Genomic DNA, 19675 nt, shown 5'->3' on the forward strand with positions numbered 1-19675 from the left:
TTACCGTTCTCGTCGTCGTCGTTGTCGTGGGAGGGAGCTCGACCTATCGGCGGCAATGGCGTTGCGCATCATTATTGTAGTCCTCGAAAGATTTGTCCTCGGTGCAGCAGGGGTACGCTCGGAGATTCGCACTGGATGAGCTGTGATTTTCTTACCTTTTGTCGACGTCGCGTCGATCGCGTGCGACATGACATGCATTATGACGATGTGGCGACATGACCATGCCTTCATGGTTTTATTTGTGGCATCTTATCACTGTCATCATCGATCGCTTATTGCTGCACGCATGCAAACGCAAGAGCACGTGTTCATTCACCAGTCGCCACGGATCAAGCGCACTTGTAAAATCATACTCGGGTGTAGATTCTAATAATGACATTATTGAGACCATTTTGGATAGCAACATATTACTAGTATATTGTACTCTCAAAAACTGGTTTTTCAACCTTTGCAAAAATATATTGGAAGACATAAAAAGGCTACAGCTCCAATAGTTTTCAAAATCTGACACCTAAATAAAAGATAGAAGGTAATTTTACATTAGAAGAAATCCTAAAATATTTCTAAATCACACTAACCACCTTTGTACTTTATTTCTCTCTGGTATATTTGCATCAAGAACCTATCCTACTTCTCTTTTTTTCCACATCCTTCTACCTTTGTATTGGCGCCACTATATGCGCACGTAACTTTATGCGCATGGGGGGTGTTTTTTCCATGTGCCAAAAGATTGGGAGGTGAGTCTCGGAGTTGTTGGACATGAGTTTTTTTCAATCTTGCTAAAATTCTTGGATTGGTAGACTATTTTAGGTACTCTCGGAGATGCTTTTATCGACACCTTTCCACGTAGTATTTTTGTGAATGCACTCAACCAATCCATACTATTATGAAATCATGCTTCTTTTGTGTTGGACACCACACATAATAAAATATTCGTTTCCACCATCGGTGAGAGAGAAGTTTTCAAAATGATGCATGGTGTCCCTGAGCAAGAAACCCAAACTTGCGTTGGTTGAATCCAGACTGCATTGAATCCCGACCAATAAGTTGGGCCATTCAATGAACCCTAGGCAAATCTTACTCCCAAGCTCCCGACGTTGCCACAATAAGCGCCCTTTCGCTTGTCACAATTACTGTCACAAGCTCTCGCCTATCGCCACATCATTTGATACCCAGACAGTGGATGGATGCATGAAGATGGTTTTGCTAGTAGCAAAACTATAGTGGATCTAGCCAAGCATAGATTCATCGTCAAAGAGGGTGAGTTTGTCCTGAAGGGTAAGCCCTTTCTTCCTCTCTTGTTTAATTTTGTGCACAGTTGGAACTTGCTGCAATGATTTCGTGCACAACTTAGAAAATAACTGTTGAACCGAACACACATGTTTGGATTTATGAATTATGGTGCGTGGCACATGTCTCATGTCTCTGAACATTTTCAACTAGTGGTGGATAGGGAAAATATGAATTTGTAAGATTTGATAGATGATATAGCAAATAAAGTATCTCATGGGCTGAATCAGGGCATGCATTTGTCATTCTTCAACAAGGAGCCATGTCTTACTCCAATATAATATTAACTCAATTTGCATGGGAGCTATTGGCATGTATTGGAATCTAAGGAGGATACATGTGGTTGTGAGCATATGTGAGTCATAGTCGAAGTGTGTCTATTGATGATGAGCCAGGTCCATCTATTAGTCCCCATGTGCTTGATGTTGATATTACCTTTCCTAGTGGTAATGACATTAACAATTGTGAGGAATAGGATGATAGTGTTGCTTATGATGGTGACTCAATTGGTGAGGAAGAGGGGGATATGGGGTAAAGGAAAGATGAGAAAACATAGGAAATAGGTTATGATAATGATGAACCACTGGAAGAATATGTTCAGTTGAATGATGGGATGAGGCTTTATTTTTCTAACCTAGATCTAGCATGACCATATAAATTCAAAATATGAACAGAATATGAACCTAGTGACTCTAACTCTAGTAATCAGGATAAGCTTTTTGTTGATGATTAAGTAGGATGTGTGGCTTTTCAAATGTAAATAGCTTAGAAAACCACACCATAGCTTGTGGGGTCACATTTGAGCCACCTTTAAGACGGCCATTAGAAAATTTGCAGTACTTAATCAGTTTGAATTGTAGAACCCTACAGTGAGACAATAAGGTATATAGAATGTACTGCAAGTGTTCCAAGAGCAAGAGCAAGAAGTGTAAGTGGAGGATTCATGCTTAGCTACAAGATGGCAAGACTTGGCAAGTCTGTACTTAACTAGGATGTTAATTTCTTGACTATATATGTTATGAGTCTTTCGTATTTTAGGAAGTGTGTCATTACATCATGATCTTTGATTTGTGTATATTGTTTCCTTTTTTGCAAATAAAGAAGATGCATGACAAGCATATTTATGCGAGCATATCGCTACTATAAAAATTGTTTTCACGCTGGTTTCTACACCAGCAATGATAATGTTTCACGGCTAGTTTCAAAGGTCATCGGGCGTAGTGGAGAGGTAAACCGGCAGTGAATTTAATTTTCACCTATGGGTCGGCATATGATCCGACAGTGTTTGGATCATACATGAGACCCAGTGGTAAAAATAATTTTCACTACCGGCTTTTGGCCCATTACACCACGAACTTACAAACCGGTGGAAGAAAGAAGTTCCACCGCTGGTTAGAAGGTAGATGGAAGTAGTGTCCATCCGAACCGGTTGTAAAAACCATTATCATCACCACCGGCTCGGCGTATGATTCGGCGGTCATAACCATCGGAGGACAAGATGAACGAATTGGAGAAGACAACAACACTCTAGTCTTAGCAAGCAACGAGCAGATCAGTACCGTTTCACCAACTGCCACCATTGGTTGGAGCACCAAGTTCCTTGACATAGACCAATTTTTTGAGCTACAATATTATTCCCTTGCCAACCCCCATGCTTGGGACCAAGCCTGTTCTTGTCTACGAAGTTGAAACAACAGAAGATGTAGCAACCATGGTTTCGTCAAAACAATCAAGATAGCCACCGCAAGAGTAGCAAATTAGCAGAAAAAGCAAAGAAAAACCCAGGAAAGAACTCAGTGCAACTCGCACAACAATCAATTGCTAAGATTAAGAAGCTATGAGATTTATCACCTTCAACCGATGCTTCAAAATTTAATGAGATTGGTCATCTTGCACCAACATTGTGAGCATCCGTTAACCAAACAAAAGATGGAGGCCTTGCCCTGATTGAGCATGGTTACTTATACACATATGTATAAATACTATATATATAAATTTTTTTGCCAAAAATTTTGGGTATTCAACTGAATACCAATGAACACAATTGTGCCCGCCACTGGGTTACTCTCTAGTTTTTGTTGAGAGTGGGGTAGGGGAGAGAAGGCGTAGGACAGGTCCTTCAATTTGTATCGCTTTTCAGTCTACATCTTGGTTACTGTCTAGTTTTTGTTGGTCTTTGTTTTTTGGGACTTTAGTCCGGGTTGCTTCTAACCAGAGTAGTTTTTTCTAAGTTGGCGATGCGTATGGTCTGCTTCTTGTAGTTGCGAATGGTTTGTCTTAGTTGTGGCTACTGGCGCTCAGAAGCTTGTGGTAGGGGTTTTTTTTTAGTTGCTGGTTATGGTAATTTCTTCCCTGTTGTTTTAGTGCAGATGCTTTTCTTAGTTGAGTGCACTTCTAGTAGTGGGTCATGCCAACTCATCGAGCCAAGTAGTTGTTTTGTTTTGTGACCTGCCATGAAAAAAGGGGTCAATATATGCGGTGATGCTCTTGCCGCCATTTCAAAAAGAGTATATATAAATGGCTTTCCTAAGAAAGAATCCATCCATCGGCCATCGCCAAGCCTTGTACATTATTCATAGCATTTCAGGCTCCCAGCTTTATTTATTCTCCACGTACATGTACATATCAACAGCATAATGCAGCATTATTCAGCGATATATAGTAGTGGATATCGTTGTCGTCAAGCATGACTGCGCGAGCCTCCGCAACCTGTGCTGCCCCCTTGCTTAGTCAGAGGGGATCCTAATTACTTCTCACTGGGAAGGAGTATGAGGCTGGCATCTTTTGCCTGCAGAATGAACATCATATCCTTCTTCAGAGACCAATTAATGTACAGATATATATATATGCTGATCGATGACATCAGTTGTCAGTTTATAAATTCCATCAGCAAGTTATGTTTTGGATCAGTGTGTGTGGCGAAGTAATTAAAACTTGCCTCAGCCGGCATGGGTTGGCCCTTCAAGAATTGCTTAAACAAGAAGAACGCCTGCTCCGGACGGTGCAGGGGAACCTCATGGCCGGCGCCACGGACGGTTACGTAGGTCAGGCCTTCATACTCCATACTCCAGCCACCAACCTATATTTCATATCACAAGCATGTATATTGGCTATGGAGGAAAAGAAAACTGTATATATCGCGGTAAGAAACTAAGGATTGAGAGCTTCTCAAAAAAGCAAAAAAAAAAAAGATTCAGAGACATGTAGCTTGGTATGAATTTTCTAATGTCTTCATGCAGTACTGACCTCGGTTGAGACTATGTACCAGGGGTACCAGCTAGTTTTTACAGGAAGGCCTAGGGCAGCAAGAGAGCGCCTGGTCCCACTCAGCGGCACTGCAGTGTCTGTGTCACCACTGCAAATGAAAAAACATCATGTACTCTGATTCCTTGCAGACAAAAATCAGCAAGAAACTCATCTCTGAAGAAACCAGGCAGCAGCTTACTGATTAATTACCTGAAGACCCAGACCTTGAGGCCAGCTCCAATGAGCTCCTTGTAGATGGGTAGCATGGAAGCAGGTGTGTCTGTCCAGTTGTAATACAGAGGATCGCTGCATGATAATAAATAACCGTATGGCTTTCGCTCGTGACAATGAGTTCAGATTTTCAGTACATACACAAACAAAGTGTGGAACAAAACTGAAGCGGAATGAACTGATGCATGTGTCAAATAGAACTCAGAAGTGCACTGGAAATTAAAATACAACAGACACCTGCATAAAACCCATGGGTAGTCTATGATACCGCTGACGTTGGCATGCATGGCCGTCTGAACTTCGGGGAGGTTCAGGTACTTGGTCGAGTAGAAGGCGGTGCACGGATCGTATGCTGGCAGCATCAATGGCTGGATATATAACCGGCCCGTCAAGATGGACCATGCATTCATTATGATCATCAGGTTATTAATTAGTCTCTCGTCAAATCAATAAAGAGCTGATGGAGAGTTAATTAAACTGATCGATGGCCGGAGACGAAGAAGAACGGCAACTTACGCGGCGGCTCCTCCTCAGTCGTCTGCGCGCGTACGGGGTTCCCTTGTCGCACGGCGGCGTGTAGATGCTGTAGCCGTCGATGTTGCCTTGCTCCTCGACGGCCTTGTCCCAGATCTTCTGGCACTCCGGCTCGATGTGGATGAAGGAGCTCCCCGGGCAAATCTTGAGGCCGCTCTCCAGGGTCTCGTCGGAGATGAGGCCGTGGTGCCACCAGAACTCGAACATGCCGATCATGTCAGTGCGATCGTTGGTTAGACCGTTTCCCACCTGGAAAATAGTTAATGATTATCTACACTAACCTCACTGCATTGGTAAAAGATATCAGTGCAGTCGTTGATTGTAAATATAGGATTACTAGTACTAGAAGTGCGTAAATATAGAGTCTGTTCGCTTGTTTTATAAGCAGTATTTTTTTATCAGCCAATAGTGTTGTTTTTCTTTTATAATAAATCAGTGAATACAGTACTTTCAGTCATAATTTTTCAGGCCAAGGAACAGAGGCTCTATATAGGCATAGTTCATAGTTAGTTAAACATTTTTCAGATTAGCAACTCTTGCATTTATACATGCTTCGCAGGTGTGTTTGTCCATTCGATTCAAACTCTGATATAAATGAAACGCGTTGTGTGAATTCGATCTTTGTGAGCATGCGCCGCATATATATCTATACCATGAAACCTTTGAAGTTGATGGAAGGGTTCTCTACGCCGATATTGTTCCTGTACACAAGCTGCGAGAGCTGAGGAACATAGTGGCCTGAAATTCGAAACATTTCTTAAGAATAATGCACACCAAATCTCCCTCGTCCAAACAGTCTCGTACTATACATACTACCTACTGACCTCCATAGCTCTCTCCAGCAATGTAGAAATCACGGTACTTGTACTTTGGGAACCTCTCGAACCATTTCACCAGGAACTTGTACGCATCATGCGCTGCATGCAAATAACAAATTAAAGATTCATAAATCAGAGAGCATCAGACTGACGAAGGGTGATATTTGCCATGTATGTTCTTCATGACCAACCCGTTCTGTTGTCGCCGACGACAAGATCGGAGCTGGTGTTGCTGTAAGAGAACCCCACGCCGGCCGGCGACTCCAAGAACAGCACGTTCGCCGCTGCAGATGCCTTTCACATGTGAGATTCACTTTCACCGTCTGTGTTGTATTGTACGTACGTGAGGCCTTGTTTAGTTGTAAAATGTTTTTGGATTTTGACACTGTAGCACTTTCGTTTGTATTTGATAATTATTGTACAACTATAGACTAACTAGGCTCAAAAAATTCGTCTCCTGTGCAATTAGTTTTTATTTTCGTATATATTTAGTGTTTCATGCATGTGCCACGAGATTTGATGTGACGGAAAATTATAAAAAAAAATTTTGGGTGAACTAAACAAGGCTGAGCCTGAGTCTGTGACCAACCCATCAATGCATACCTCTGTTCCATGCGAACTCGTTGCGCAACAGCCTCTCGCCGTCCGTGTGGACGCGGAAGGCGCCGAGCTCCTCGAGCGCGCCGCCGCCGATGGAGGAGCACCCAGGCCCGCCGTTGAGCCAGAGGAGGAGCGGCGCGGCGTCGGGGTCCTCGACCTCGGTGCGGTCGGCCTCTTGGAACCAGTAGTAGAGCGCGCGGCCAGCCTGCTCGTCGACGGTGATGTAGCCACCGTACATGTCGAACGGCACGTCGTCGTTGGGCGGCAGCCCCGGCAGGCCCCGGATCAGGTCGTCCTCACGCTGCTGGTGGTCCTGCTCCTCGGAGGACCCTCGCGCCAACGCCGGTACCGGGAGGAGGCTGCCGGCGGCTAGTGCTAGTAGGAGAGTTACCGTGGCGAAGCGCCATGGACAGGAGTTGCACTGGCCGGAGGAGCTGCTGGTGATGGCCATGTTTGCTCTTCTTATATATATCTTCCCTTGATTGATGGGCTAGCTCAGTACATTGATCGAGAAGAAGAAGAAGACCAAGGTTCACTTATATATACACAGGCGAAGAGGGCGGGCGACACATAAGGCTGACTGATCAACGCACGCGTGCGGCATGTGCGTGAATTGTCTATTATATGTAGAGAGAAAAAAAGTACATAGTGGTATATAGTCTTTTGGTATGATACAGTGATACAAAATATTTTGAGCCATACCAGCACACACGGCTCAAACATGAAGGCCATATCACAATGGGATGCATGGCCCAACATGTATTTTGGTCTATACTTGGATATGTACAATACAAAATGGTACTTTGACACATTAACAACATTAAAAAGGAAAATTTTGTTGTGGGGCACTATAATTTTGCAAAATGGCTGTGAGACGCTGAAATATTTTCTCTTTGTTATGGGACATTAATTTCTTCGTTGTAGAACACCGCCTAGTGTACCAACAACTAATTTCATATATTTCGATGTCTCACAGCTAATTTAACATTTTTTTAGTGTACTGCGACAAAGTTTCTATTATTCGTCATACTACCTGCTTTCATCTAATTCTTTAGCAGATTATGAAAATTATTGAATTTTTCATTAAAATGATACATATAAAATGTATTTTTTATGTATATCACGTGTGAATAAAGAAAACTAGGCCGGCAGACATGGAGACATGTTAGCCGTTAGCGTGCCATATACTGTGCTTAGGCCGTAACAAAGACTTGCCCTGCTACCATCTAAAGCCATGTGAAGCACGAAAGGGCTATTGTTGTACCGGAGTGCAAGTATAGGGTGTGTTTGGTTGGGTGGACAGACCTAGCTCTAGCTCTCTAAGGCCAATTAATTTTGACCTGTTTGGTTGGCTATAAAGGCTTCGAGGTCTGGTTTGGGCTACCCATCCGTATCCCTATAGCCTGGCTTCAGGAGAACGACCAAATGAGTCGTTCAATCCTGGCCAGGCCCGAGCTAGCTCTCTAGCTGCTTTCTCGTCACCACTCCGCTCCCTTGTGCTCTCTGCTTTGCTTCACCGCTCACATCCCGCTGTCCTTGCCCACCTCCTCCCTGCCTCTGCTCGAGCTCATGCGCGGCACCATGGCCGCTGTCATCCTCCTCATTTGCTAAAGCTCGAGCTCCTCGCCAGATCTCCATGTAACATCCTGTCTCTACGAGGCCGGACCCGCTTACATCTGGTAGCTTTTCTATATCTCACAGACTAACACTAGTCTTTTCTGCATACTTTGTCCTCACTCATGTGTATCCGGGAAGGACTTCTCGGTCGGCCACCCATCCCTAAATTTTTCTAGGCCAAGCACGCTTAACTTTAGAGTTCTTTGGAGATGGGCTTCTGGAAAAAAGTTACAACTTATTGATATGAGTATCCTATTAAGCCTATTAAGCCTTGGGCCAAGATGATGCATCCTCACCGCCATAAGAGACTGACGTCCTCGTCAGTCAACCCCAAGCCAGGAACGTCCTCTCTTGGCCACGTCCGTGTGTCCAGTGCCATGTTATATGACCACTTCAGATCCACACCAGACATGTGCACTATGCCTGCGCAACTGCGACACACGCGCCCATGAAACTGCACGAAGCTGGGCCCACTTACATCTGGTAGCTTTTCTAGGATATAGTCAGCTCTCACAGACCAACACCAGTCTTTTCTGCACACTTTATCCTCACCCATGTGCACCCGGAAAGTACTTCTCGGTCGGTCACCCATCCTTAAATTTCTCTAGGCCAAGCACGTTTAACTTTAGAGTTCTTTGGAGATGGCCTTGTGAAAAAGAAGTTGCAACTTGTTGATATGAGTATCCTATTAATCCTATTAAGCCTTGGGCAGGTATGTTACACACCGCCTCCTCGTACTCCTCCAGGGTAGCCATCTGCTTACCTGTGCTTGCCATCCATGGTGGGTGGCTCTCAGCGCTCACCTCCACGGCCTCTATAGCCTCCTTCACTGTCAGTGTTGCCGCGGCCTCCATCGTGCCGGCCATCGAGTCTGCCGCCAGCTCTTGCTCCTCAGCAGTTGCGCCAGAACAAATGCCACCAAGGGCCTCAAGATCCCCATCCCCCTAAGGCCCTCGTCGACCACCGCCTCCTCCCCCGGTCGTGTCGCGAACTTGTGTGCAGGACTCACGAACTCGTGTGTGCGAGCCCGCACTGGTCTGTGCGTGCCGACCGCCAGCTCCACCCCCGCAAGCCCCTCGTGCATACGTGTGTGCGGTTCACTGTCGTGTGGGTTTCACCGGCGCTAGAGAAGAAAGTTGTAGGTCCGCCATGTCATTCTTCTCATTCTAGGGAGTCGGAGCTTGGATGTGGGGGTGCTCTGCTTGTGACTAGATGAATTGCTCGTGGCCAGCGGTCCCGCATCCCTTGCTCCAACTCCCCGCTAGTGTGACTAGATGATTGGATGAATCTTCTCGTGACACCAAGAAGCAGAGTTGCTCGTTGCGTCTACCATGGCAGAAGAGGGGGCGTCTCCGCGTCGCCCGTGCCATCGAGATGGGCACGCCTTCTGCCGCCGTACCAGAGCTGGAAGAGGTGGAGGAGCCGTCCATCAACTGCAGCTACTCCTACCACGGTGCTCCTACTCCATCAATTGCGTGTTTGATAAAATGCCTCGAAGGGGGTAAACTAACCGGTTCAAGGAAGAGGTGACTGCATGTAAACCAAGTCAACCAATCAAACACAAACTCATCTTAGCTAGGCTCCTTCTTGCTAGAGGCAAGCTTGAGCTAGACTAGCTTAATTTTATTAGTCAGGTTTGTATAGGAAATACACTCATATAAGCCATGTGTTAACTGTCTCGTACATACCAACTGCATCGACAAACGGCTTTATAGATGCTGCCACAGCTTTTTGCTTTTTTGGCCCGGGACGTACGTCTTGTCCTCCTCACCTCTTAAAGTTACACACGTGAAACACATGGCAAAATTCTTTTATTTAGAGAGTAGAAAACCAGCGGCCGGCCGCGGAGCACATGGATCACGACGGCCCTGCTCCTGTTTGTACGAGCTATGCCTAAATGGTCACGTACCAGCTGCATGCATGATGCATCTCGAGAAACGGCTTATAAATAATGCTGCCACCGGTTTTTGGCACGGGAGGTAGGTCTCGTACATGATATGATGCGCTCGTGATCCTCTGGTCCCTCCTCACCGTCTTAGGCCTTGTTTAGTTCCCAAAAATTTTGCAAAATTTTTCAGATTTCCCAGTCACATCGAATCTTTAGACGTATGCATGGAGTATTAAATATAGATAAAAATAAAAACTAATTGCACAGTTTGATCGGAATGGACGAGACGAATCTTTTGAGTCTAGTTAGTCTATGATTGGACAATATTTGTCAAATACAAACGAAATTACTACAGTGCTCATTTTGCCAAAAATTTTGGAACTAAACAAGACCTTACACAGTTACAGGTCAAATTCATGGCCTATGGCCACCTGTACCAGCGCCCGCGGAGCATATGGATCACGACAGCCCCTGGGTACCTTGGACCATGGTCACAAAAGTGTGCATCTCTTACGGTCATGGGTCACATGTTGGCCAAATAATGTTTTGTCCGGTTTCATACCTATCGGCTTCTCAGGTCAGTTTTAATGGACAGTGTCACTGTACGGTTTTATATATGAACACGTCATCAAAATTGAAATGAAACCATCTATGAAATAACCACAACAATGAAGCATTTCACTTTGTTGTTTCCAAGGCTAAGCAAAGCATTTAATTACTGCAAAATGATTGGATCACATGCAAGATGATGTAACACCCAAAATGTGAATTTCAATTAATAGGAATTTAATTTGATTTGTTTAAGAATTTTTGTGAGCATTGAATCTAGCAAAATGAATAATTTTGTGGGAATTAAAATTCATCATAGGTTTAGCAATCCTGATTGTGCATTCATGCTGGAGCATAGTATTTTTTTTTTGTGATTTGCTGTTTCTGTTATATCTTTATTTGTTTCGCTCAAAACTCTTTTGAAAAAAAAAAAAGAATTGGAAAATGAAATAAAGAAAAAAAAAAAAGAGAAGAAAGAGAGCCACCTGCTCTCGGCCTGGACACAACCGGCCGAGGCCCAGCCTCCTCCCCCACGGCCCGTTATCGCGGCCTGGCTCAGCACCACGCGTGCATTCTTCCCCTCTCTGCTTGCTGCCTGACGACCGGGGCCCGCTGGTCAGCGCCGTTTCTCTTCTTCCCAACGTGGTCGAGCCGGACTCGGCTGCGAAGCTTCCCAGCGCCGAAGCGGATCCTGGGAGCGGGATTTCTTGCCAAGTTTGGCTACACGGCACCCCTTTTAAGCCCTTAAGCGCCGCAGCGAACCGTACCCGCATTTTAATCGCGAAATCAAGCCCCAGCCGCCCTAAACCACGCGAATTGGATCTCGCCGACAGCCGCGCACATCCTTCACCTTGACGGGCACCATCTCCTTCCAATCAGCGTGAACCAAGCGTCTAGGTGAGTTCGCGTGAAGCTTCTCCGCGTCCCGGTGTTTTTATTTCTTGAAACGGTGCTCGGAAACGAGAAGGGAGCAGACGCCGGCGAGCTCGACCTCCCTGTCCATGGCGACCGCCGCGCCGGAGGGGGGGCAGACGGCCGGCCCGCCGCCGAGGCCTCCCTGGTGATCAAGAGCCGTCCAGATCGAGATCAAGGGCCCAGAAACAAGGATACCCTTTCACTTGCTGTTTTGCTAAAGAGTCCCTGGAGAACTGAGTATTCAACCCGCGGTCCTGGCGTCCTGGAGGAGTTTACGCTTTCCAGCGTTAAAAGCGTATTTTCGGCCGACTCAGTTTAAAGGCGCTTTCCAGAAATTACAGAAATGCCACTGAATTTATAATGCTTATAAAATGATCATTTTAACTCCGTTTTTATCCATTCAAATTGCGTTGGGTTCGTAATTATATGCTCTACATGTTAGAAACATTAGTTACTGTTTTGAAACTTTCATTTCTGCAGTATTATTTAATTAATTATTTCTCTATAGGAAATCTTAGAAAATTCATATCTTCCGCGTTTTAATTCCGATTTTCGTGAACTTTACGTTTATGTGATCGTAGCGCTGCGTAGAATATTTTGGTGAACCTTTATATTTGTTTTACCACTGTTGGTGTATTGTTCTAATTATAGTTTGTTTGCTTCGTGTATGATTGTCTACATTGGATTGCGCGTTGTTGTTTGATGATTGGGATTAGACGGTGAGCCGTACGTTGGTGACCAAGCCCAAGCTTTTGAGGACCAGCAAGCTCAGGAGAGCTTTGAGCAAGGCAAGTATAACTTGGGATTATCCTTGTTACCTATTCACTTATAACTACACGTATATATCATATGCATGCTATCACCTTGTCGACCTTAGCAAAATCATAGATGATTGTTACATGGATTCCTTGCTACCTACTTGATATGCATTTGGTGTAGATGTGCTAGTGCTTGATATAATCCATGATCTTGTAAGATGATTAATAGCTATGCAATGAACATAAAAGAATGACAAATAACGATATGAGATCTTGTCTGTAAGTGATCACCGGGACAACAGTGCAACCATGAGGGCTATTATGGCTCTGGCTTTAGCTCAGTATGAAGACCTTTTCTAGCTTGTTAGAGGTTACCCGAAAGGGCGGAGGGGCTGAACCGACACGGGTATAGTGCGAGCCCCTGTCCCTATGTGTATAGGCTGCGCGTCATTGTGCCATTCGGAAGGGGGGTATCTATATCTGCTCGCAAAGGAAACCTTGCGGCCCTAACATGTTAGACGAACTTTTGAAAGGCTTCATAGTGATCCCTGCCGACCTTCCTTGGTAGTGGGTTAAGAGGTCGACGGGCCTCGGGCGAAAGGGTAAATCATGACTCATGGGTAAAGATGTACAACCTCTGCAGAGTGTAAAACTGGTATACTAGCCGTGCTCACGGTTATGAGCGGCCTTGGGGGTTCTTGCTGCGACGACGATGAGCTTATTAAGTTGTTATGTTCATTTGATTATCGTTTATGCTATGAGATTAATTATGCTTACACTTGATCATGGGATAAATGGATTATATATGCTACCTTGACAATTGTTATTTAATTATGAATATGCTATCCACTATTAAAAGCTAAAGGCAGTCAAACTAGTGTCAGCTATTTGAGCCTCATGAACCCCTGGTTATACTTGTTGAGTACGATATGTGCTCACTCTTGCAATTTCCCAACACCTCAGGATATGATAACGAAGATGACTGGAATGAAGATTATCGTTATGAGTACTAGGTTTGGAGTCAACCAGTCAACAGTGTCCCTGTGTGGAGCTTCCGTCGAGAGCGTTGCTTACTTTATGCTATCATTTTTGTATGAGACTATGTGATTCGATATATATTCCGCTATGTAATAAACACTGCAATGGTACATTTGAGATTTGTCTACTTATGTGTGTGACTATTCCTGGGGCACATATGAGTCTTTTATGCATCCTATTTTGTTCTTAAAATATGGGTGTGACAAATTGGTATCAGAGCTTTGTTGACTGTAGGACGCAAACCTAGTTAGCAAATGGTCGAAAACTTAGGTCCTTATTTTACTTACTTCATGCTTCCCACTATGGCCTTGTTATTTGCTAAAAGTTTTATGCTTCTCTATCTTGCTCTATTGTGAAATTATTGCATCCATCTGACCTATGTCTAAAAACTTTTTGTAGATGCCGCCCCGCACCCGTAGTGCTGCACGCATGGCTGCTGAGGAGTACCGTGCCATGTTCAACCTAGGAGGACAGCATGTGGATGGAGTTCCTGAGCTGGAAGATGAGGAATCAAGGGTGGAAGCTCAGGAGGAAGTGCCTGAAGATGAGGAGATGCAAGATCCACCTCCACCACAGTCTGCTAATGCAAGGATGGGGTGGACTACTGAGCTGTGGATTCCAGAGGCAGATCCCAAGGACTTCTTCCATGAGAATTTGGTGCTGACATTGAAACACCATTACCCAGATTTGCAAGCCACACTGGAGTATAACTGCACGGAGCACAAACACCCTCTGAGGAGATCACTTTGGGTTGCAGAGCTGATAGTTAAGACACTGGATGCCACCAAGGGGTTTCGAAAGGTGGAATCAAAACACATCGCTCGAATCAGCCGGGACACGATGAAAGAGAGCATGGCAGATGCAGCTTACCAAGCCTTGGTCTTCTACCGTGGTAGACGCTTTGAGGATGTTCAGTATAATGCAACATACCACTATCCTCGCTTTGTACCAGAGAAGATGACTTGGGCCATAGAAGTTGCAGATGCTTCACAACCAAAGCTTCAAGCACAAGTGGAGTTGACCTATGAGCTGACACTCAAGGTGATAGAGTTGGAGAATGAACTACACCGTGAGAGGAAGCTGCTGGAGAAAGAGCAAAGGGAAGCGGATGACCTTCGAGCGGAGTTAGGCCGCCCCAAACTTCATAAGAGGCTGCATGTTGAACCCATCTTGAAGGATGCTGCACCCGAGGAATAGAAAAAGAACCCATATGTAATAGTAAACGTTAGTAGTTGCGAGTTAGTTCGAGTCTTTTGCTAGTGTGGTGTGAACTTGGTGTGCTTGCTGATTTGTTATTATGAATATGTGTGATTTGGATTTTTGTAATGAGTGCTGGGACCTTGTGGGCATGTCCACAAGTTCCCTAGTTAAAAACCTTAAGTAAGAACATGAATAAATAGCGGGTTGGGGTCATATCCTGTTTCTGTCTTTTGCTGTTTTCTGGAGCAGTCTGCAATGATTCTGGAATAAATCAAATTCTGTTCGTGCAATGTTCATCAAATTTTTCTGGGAATAAGTAGACTTTCATATCTTTCCAATGCCACAAGAATGATCATATTATCTATTATGAGCTGTGAGTTATGACTGTTTAAAGTTGAGATTTCTGCGCAGTCTGGGATTCTGGAACAGTTTCGGTTGTACACAGTTTTTGATTAAACTAACGTTGGAATCTGGTAATATGATCTAAATGAAAGTTGTAGACAATTTCTTTATCTTTCCAACGGTGTACAGCATGTGTCCTTTTGAATTCTGGAACTCGAGATACTACTGATTTTCTGATCTGCTGATGTTGGATGTTACCCAGAAAATTTCAGATTCGGTTAACTCTTGTAATTGTCATGTTGGACATTACTAAGATATGTTTATATACCTTGGAATGCAGATGGCAGCAAGGGGAAGAGGCAGAGGCAGAGGCCGTGGCAGTGGCAATGACAATGGCAATGGTGGCAATGCCCCAATCACCGTGGAGGAACTCATGCAAACCCAAAATCAAATGATGCACGTTTTCATGCAGCACCTGCAGCAACAACCTCCACCGACACCACCACCTATTCACGTGAGGGACAAGCGTGGAGAGTTTATGAAGGGAAGACCTCCGGTATTTACACACTCAGCTGATCCCATGGAGGCAGATGATTGGTTACGTGCTGTGGAGAGGCAGCTAAACATAGCACAGTGCAACGACTTGGAGAAGGTGTTGTATGCTTCTGGACAGCTTCAAGGTGCAGCTCAGACATGGTGGGAGTCGTATCAAGCTGCTCGCCCCAACAATGCTTCTCCTGTCACATGGCTGGAATTCTGTAGAGACTTCAGAGCTCGACATATAAATGAAGGAGTGATGGAGCTCAAACAAGAAGAATTCAGATCACTCAGGATGGGCTCCATGACTGTGGCAGAATATCATGACACATTTGAACAGTTGGCTCGCTATGCTCCGAATGATGTCAGGGAAGATGCTGATAAGCAGCGTCTATTCATGAAGGGCTTGTACTATGAACTCAGGTTGCAGTTGGCTGGAAACACCTATCCTACCTTCCAGGCTCTTGTGAATCGTGCTATCGTGCTTGATAATATGCGGAAGAGTCAGGATAAGAAGAGAAGGATGCTGGCCCAAGGTTCTGGGAGCAACAACCGTCAGCGTTTCAGTTCTCATCAAGGTCATCAGCAGAGGTTCCAGGGACCAGTTAGTCAGTGGAACCGCAACCAACAACCCCAGCGTTTCCAGAATCAGTCACAGAGTGGGAACCAACGTCCTCCATTCCAACAGCGTAACCATAATCAACAGCAGCATGGCCAGCAGGCACCTCGCCCAGGGAACCCAAATGCCAACTCCACAAAAAGAAGTGCCTCTAACACTCCTACCAGGTGTTTCCGTTGTGGGAAGGAAGGGCATATGTCCTATGATTGCCCAGAGAAGTTTAATCCGCAGTACAACGACCGGAGATCCACTCCTAATTCAGCAAAGGTGAACAACGTGGCAGCAGAAACTGTTCAGGAGGGACCAGAAATCATGATGGGTACGTTCAGCATCAACTCTATCCCTGCTACAGTTTTATTTGATTCTGGAGCTTCACATACTTTCATATCGCAAGCATTTGTTAGAGTTCATAGCCTTCCTCTTGTTGCAATGAACACCCCTATGTTAGTTAATTCACCGGGTGGGACTATACCAGTTTCTTTACGTTGCCCCTCAGCAAGTCTTTCTTTAAGGGGGGTAGATTTTCCTATCAGTCCCATGGTTATGAGAACTTCAGGCATAGATGTGATTTTGGGTTTGGATTGGATGAAGCAACATGCGACAAATATTAACTGCAAAGAGAGAGTAGTGGTTCTGACAACACCAAAGGGAGAAAGAATCAGTGTTGATGTAACAATGCAAGCACCACTCGCAGCTAAAGTGAACCAACTGACTGATGATGTTGATCCTCAGAATTTGGTAGTGGATGAGTTTCCGGATGTCTTTCCAGACGAATTGCCAGGTATGCCACCTGACCGAGACATTGAATTTATTATTGAATTACTACCTGGTACTGCACCCATAGCTAAAAGACCATATAGGATGGGGGTTAAGGAACTAGAAGAACTTAAGAAACAAATTAAGGAATTGCAAGATAAAGGGTTCATTCGTCCTAGTTCCTCACCATGGGGTGCACCAGTTATCTTTGTTGATAAGAAGGATGGTAGTCAGAGGATGTGTGTCGATTATCGGTCACTTAATGAGGTCACTATCAAGAATAAATATCCATTGCCTAGGATTGATGACTTATTTGATCAGCTAAGAGGTGCTTGTGTGTTCTCTAAGATTGATTTGCGTTCTGGTTATCATCAATTGAAGATTCGGAATTCAGATATACCAAAGACAGCTTTCACAACAAGGTATGGGTTATATGAGTATACAGTTATGTCCTTTGGTTTGACCAATGCACCAGCTTACTTTATGTACATGATGAATAAAGTATTTATGGAGTATCTTGATAAGTTTGTGGTGGTCTTTATTGATGATATTCTGGTATTCTCTAAAACCAAGGAAGAACATGCTGAACATCTGAGATTGGTCTTACAGAAACTTAGAGAACATAAGTTGTATGCTAAGCGTAGTAAGTGTGAGTTTTGGTTGGAGGAAGTTTCTTTTCTTGGTCATGTTGTCTCAAACGGTGGTATTGCAGTGGATCCTAGTAAGGTGAAAGATGTGTTGAATTGGAAACCACCTACCGATGTAAGTGAAATTCGCAGTTTTCTTGGTTTGGCTGGTTATTATCGTAGGTTCATTGAAGGGTTCTCAAAACTTGCAAAGCCTATGACTGCTCTGTTGGAGAAGAATGCTAAGTTTGTATGGTCTGATAAGTGTCAAGCTAGTTTTGAGGAGTTTAAGAAGAGATTGACTACTGCACCTGTGTTGGTATTGCCAGATCTGAGTAAGAGTTTCTCTATCTATTGTGATGCTTCTCGTCTGGGTTTGGGTTGTGTTCTTATGCAAGAAGGTAGAGTTGTTGCTTATGCATCTAGACAGTTGAGGAAACATGAACTGAATTACCCTACTCATGATTTGGAGTTAGCAGCTGTGGTTCATGCATTGAAGATTTGGAGACACTATTTGATTGGGCATAAGAGTGACATATACACTGATCATAAGAGTTTGAAGTACATCTTCACCCAGACGGATCTGAATTTGAGGCAACGAAGATGGTTGGAACTGATAAAGGATTATGATTTGGAAGTGCATTATCATCCTGGGAAGGCGAACGTCGTAGCTGATGCACTTAGCAGAAAGAAATATGCTAATGAGCTTCAGGCGACACCTGAATCTGAGGAGTTGTGTGCGGAATTTGCATATTTGAACTTGGGAATGGTAGTAAATGCTACGGAAATTGAGATCACCCCTACCCTAGAGGAAGAGATAGTGAAAGGACAATTGGAAGATGAGAAACTAAAGGAGATAGCACAGAATGTGGTACTAGGCAAAGCACCAGGATTCAGAATAGATGACAATGGTGTATTGTGGTTTGGAAAAAGGATATGTGTTCCGGAAGTGAAGGCTATTCGTGATACGATTCTGAGAGAGGCTCATGAGTCAGCATATTCCATTCACCCTGGTAGCACCAAGATGTATCTAGATCTGAGGCAGAAGTACTGGTGGTATGGTTTAAAGAGAGATGTAGCTGAGTATGTTGCTTTGTGTGATACTTGTCAGCGAGTGAAAGCTGAACATCAGAGGCCAGCTGGACTGTTGCAACCAATGAAGATTCCGGAATGGAAGTGGGAAGAAGTGGGTATGGATTTTATAGTGGGTTTACCACGTACACAGAGAGGGTATGACTCAATATGGGTAATAGTAGATCGTTTGACTAAAGTGGCTCATTTCATACCTGTCAAAACTTCATATAGTGGAGACCGGTTGGCAGAGTTGTACATGGAAAGAATTGTTTGTTTGCATGGAGTACCTAAGAAGATTGTGTCAGATAGGGGTACTCAATTCACATCTCACTTTTGGAAAGCAGTGCATGATTCCTTGGGAACAAAGTTGAATTTCAGTACAGCGTATCATCCACAGACAGATGGGCAGACCGAGAGGATAAATCAGATATTGGAGGATATGTTGAGAGCTTGTGCCTTGCAGTATGGGACTAGTTGGGACAAGAGTTTGCCATACGCAGAATTCTCCTACAACAACAGCTACCAGCAAAGTCTTAAGATGGCACCGTTCGAGGCACTATATGGTCGGAAGTGCAGAACACCCTTGTTTTGGAATCAGACAGGAGAAACTCAGGTGTTTGGGACAGATGTGCTTAGACATGCAGAACAACAAGTGCGGACCATTCGGGATAACTTGAGAGTTGCTCAATCTCGTCAGAAGAGCTATGCAGATACGCGTAGGAGAGAGTTGGCTTTTGAAGTAGGTGATTATGTCTATCTGAAAGTGTCACCTATGCGGAGTGTGAAGAGGTTTAATATGAAGGGAAAGCTAGTTCCAAGGTATGTTGGTCCGTTTAAAGTTTTAGAAAGGCGTGGAGAAGTAGCATATCGGTTAGAATTGCCGGAAAGTTTATCTGGTGTGCACGATGTGTTCCATGTGTCACAACTTAAGAAGTGTTTGCGTGTACCGGAGGAGCAACTACCATTGGAAGAACTCTCTGTTAAAGGTGACCTCACTTATGAAGAGTATCCGGTCAAAATATTGGAGACAGCTGAGA

General features: G+C 44.4%; 1 protein-coding gene across 1 annotated transcript; it reads right to left on the minus strand.

The window, feature by feature from the left end:
* On the minus strand, positions 3787-7227 carry LOC110435343 (P-(S)-hydroxymandelonitrile lyase-like). The gene is made up of 10 exons (XM_021460803.1): positions 6723-7227; positions 6311-6403; positions 6126-6218; positions 5954-6039; positions 5284-5550; positions 5005-5135; positions 4747-4842; positions 4537-4645; positions 4229-4369; positions 3787-4078 (listed from the first exon to the last, which is right to left on the minus strand). Exons 1-10 carry the CDS (start codon positions 7168-7170, stop codon positions 4037-4039), a joined length of 1506 nt encoding a protein of 501 aa, XP_021316478.1. The 5' UTR covers positions 7171-7227; the 3' UTR covers positions 3787-4036.

Source organism: Sorghum bicolor, chromosome 5 (assembly GCF_000003195.3).
Source record: "Sorghum bicolor cultivar BTx623 chromosome 5, Sorghum_bicolor_NCBIv3, whole genome shotgun sequence".
NCBI classification, from domain to species: domain Eukaryota; kingdom Viridiplantae; phylum Streptophyta; class Magnoliopsida; order Poales; family Poaceae; genus Sorghum; species Sorghum bicolor.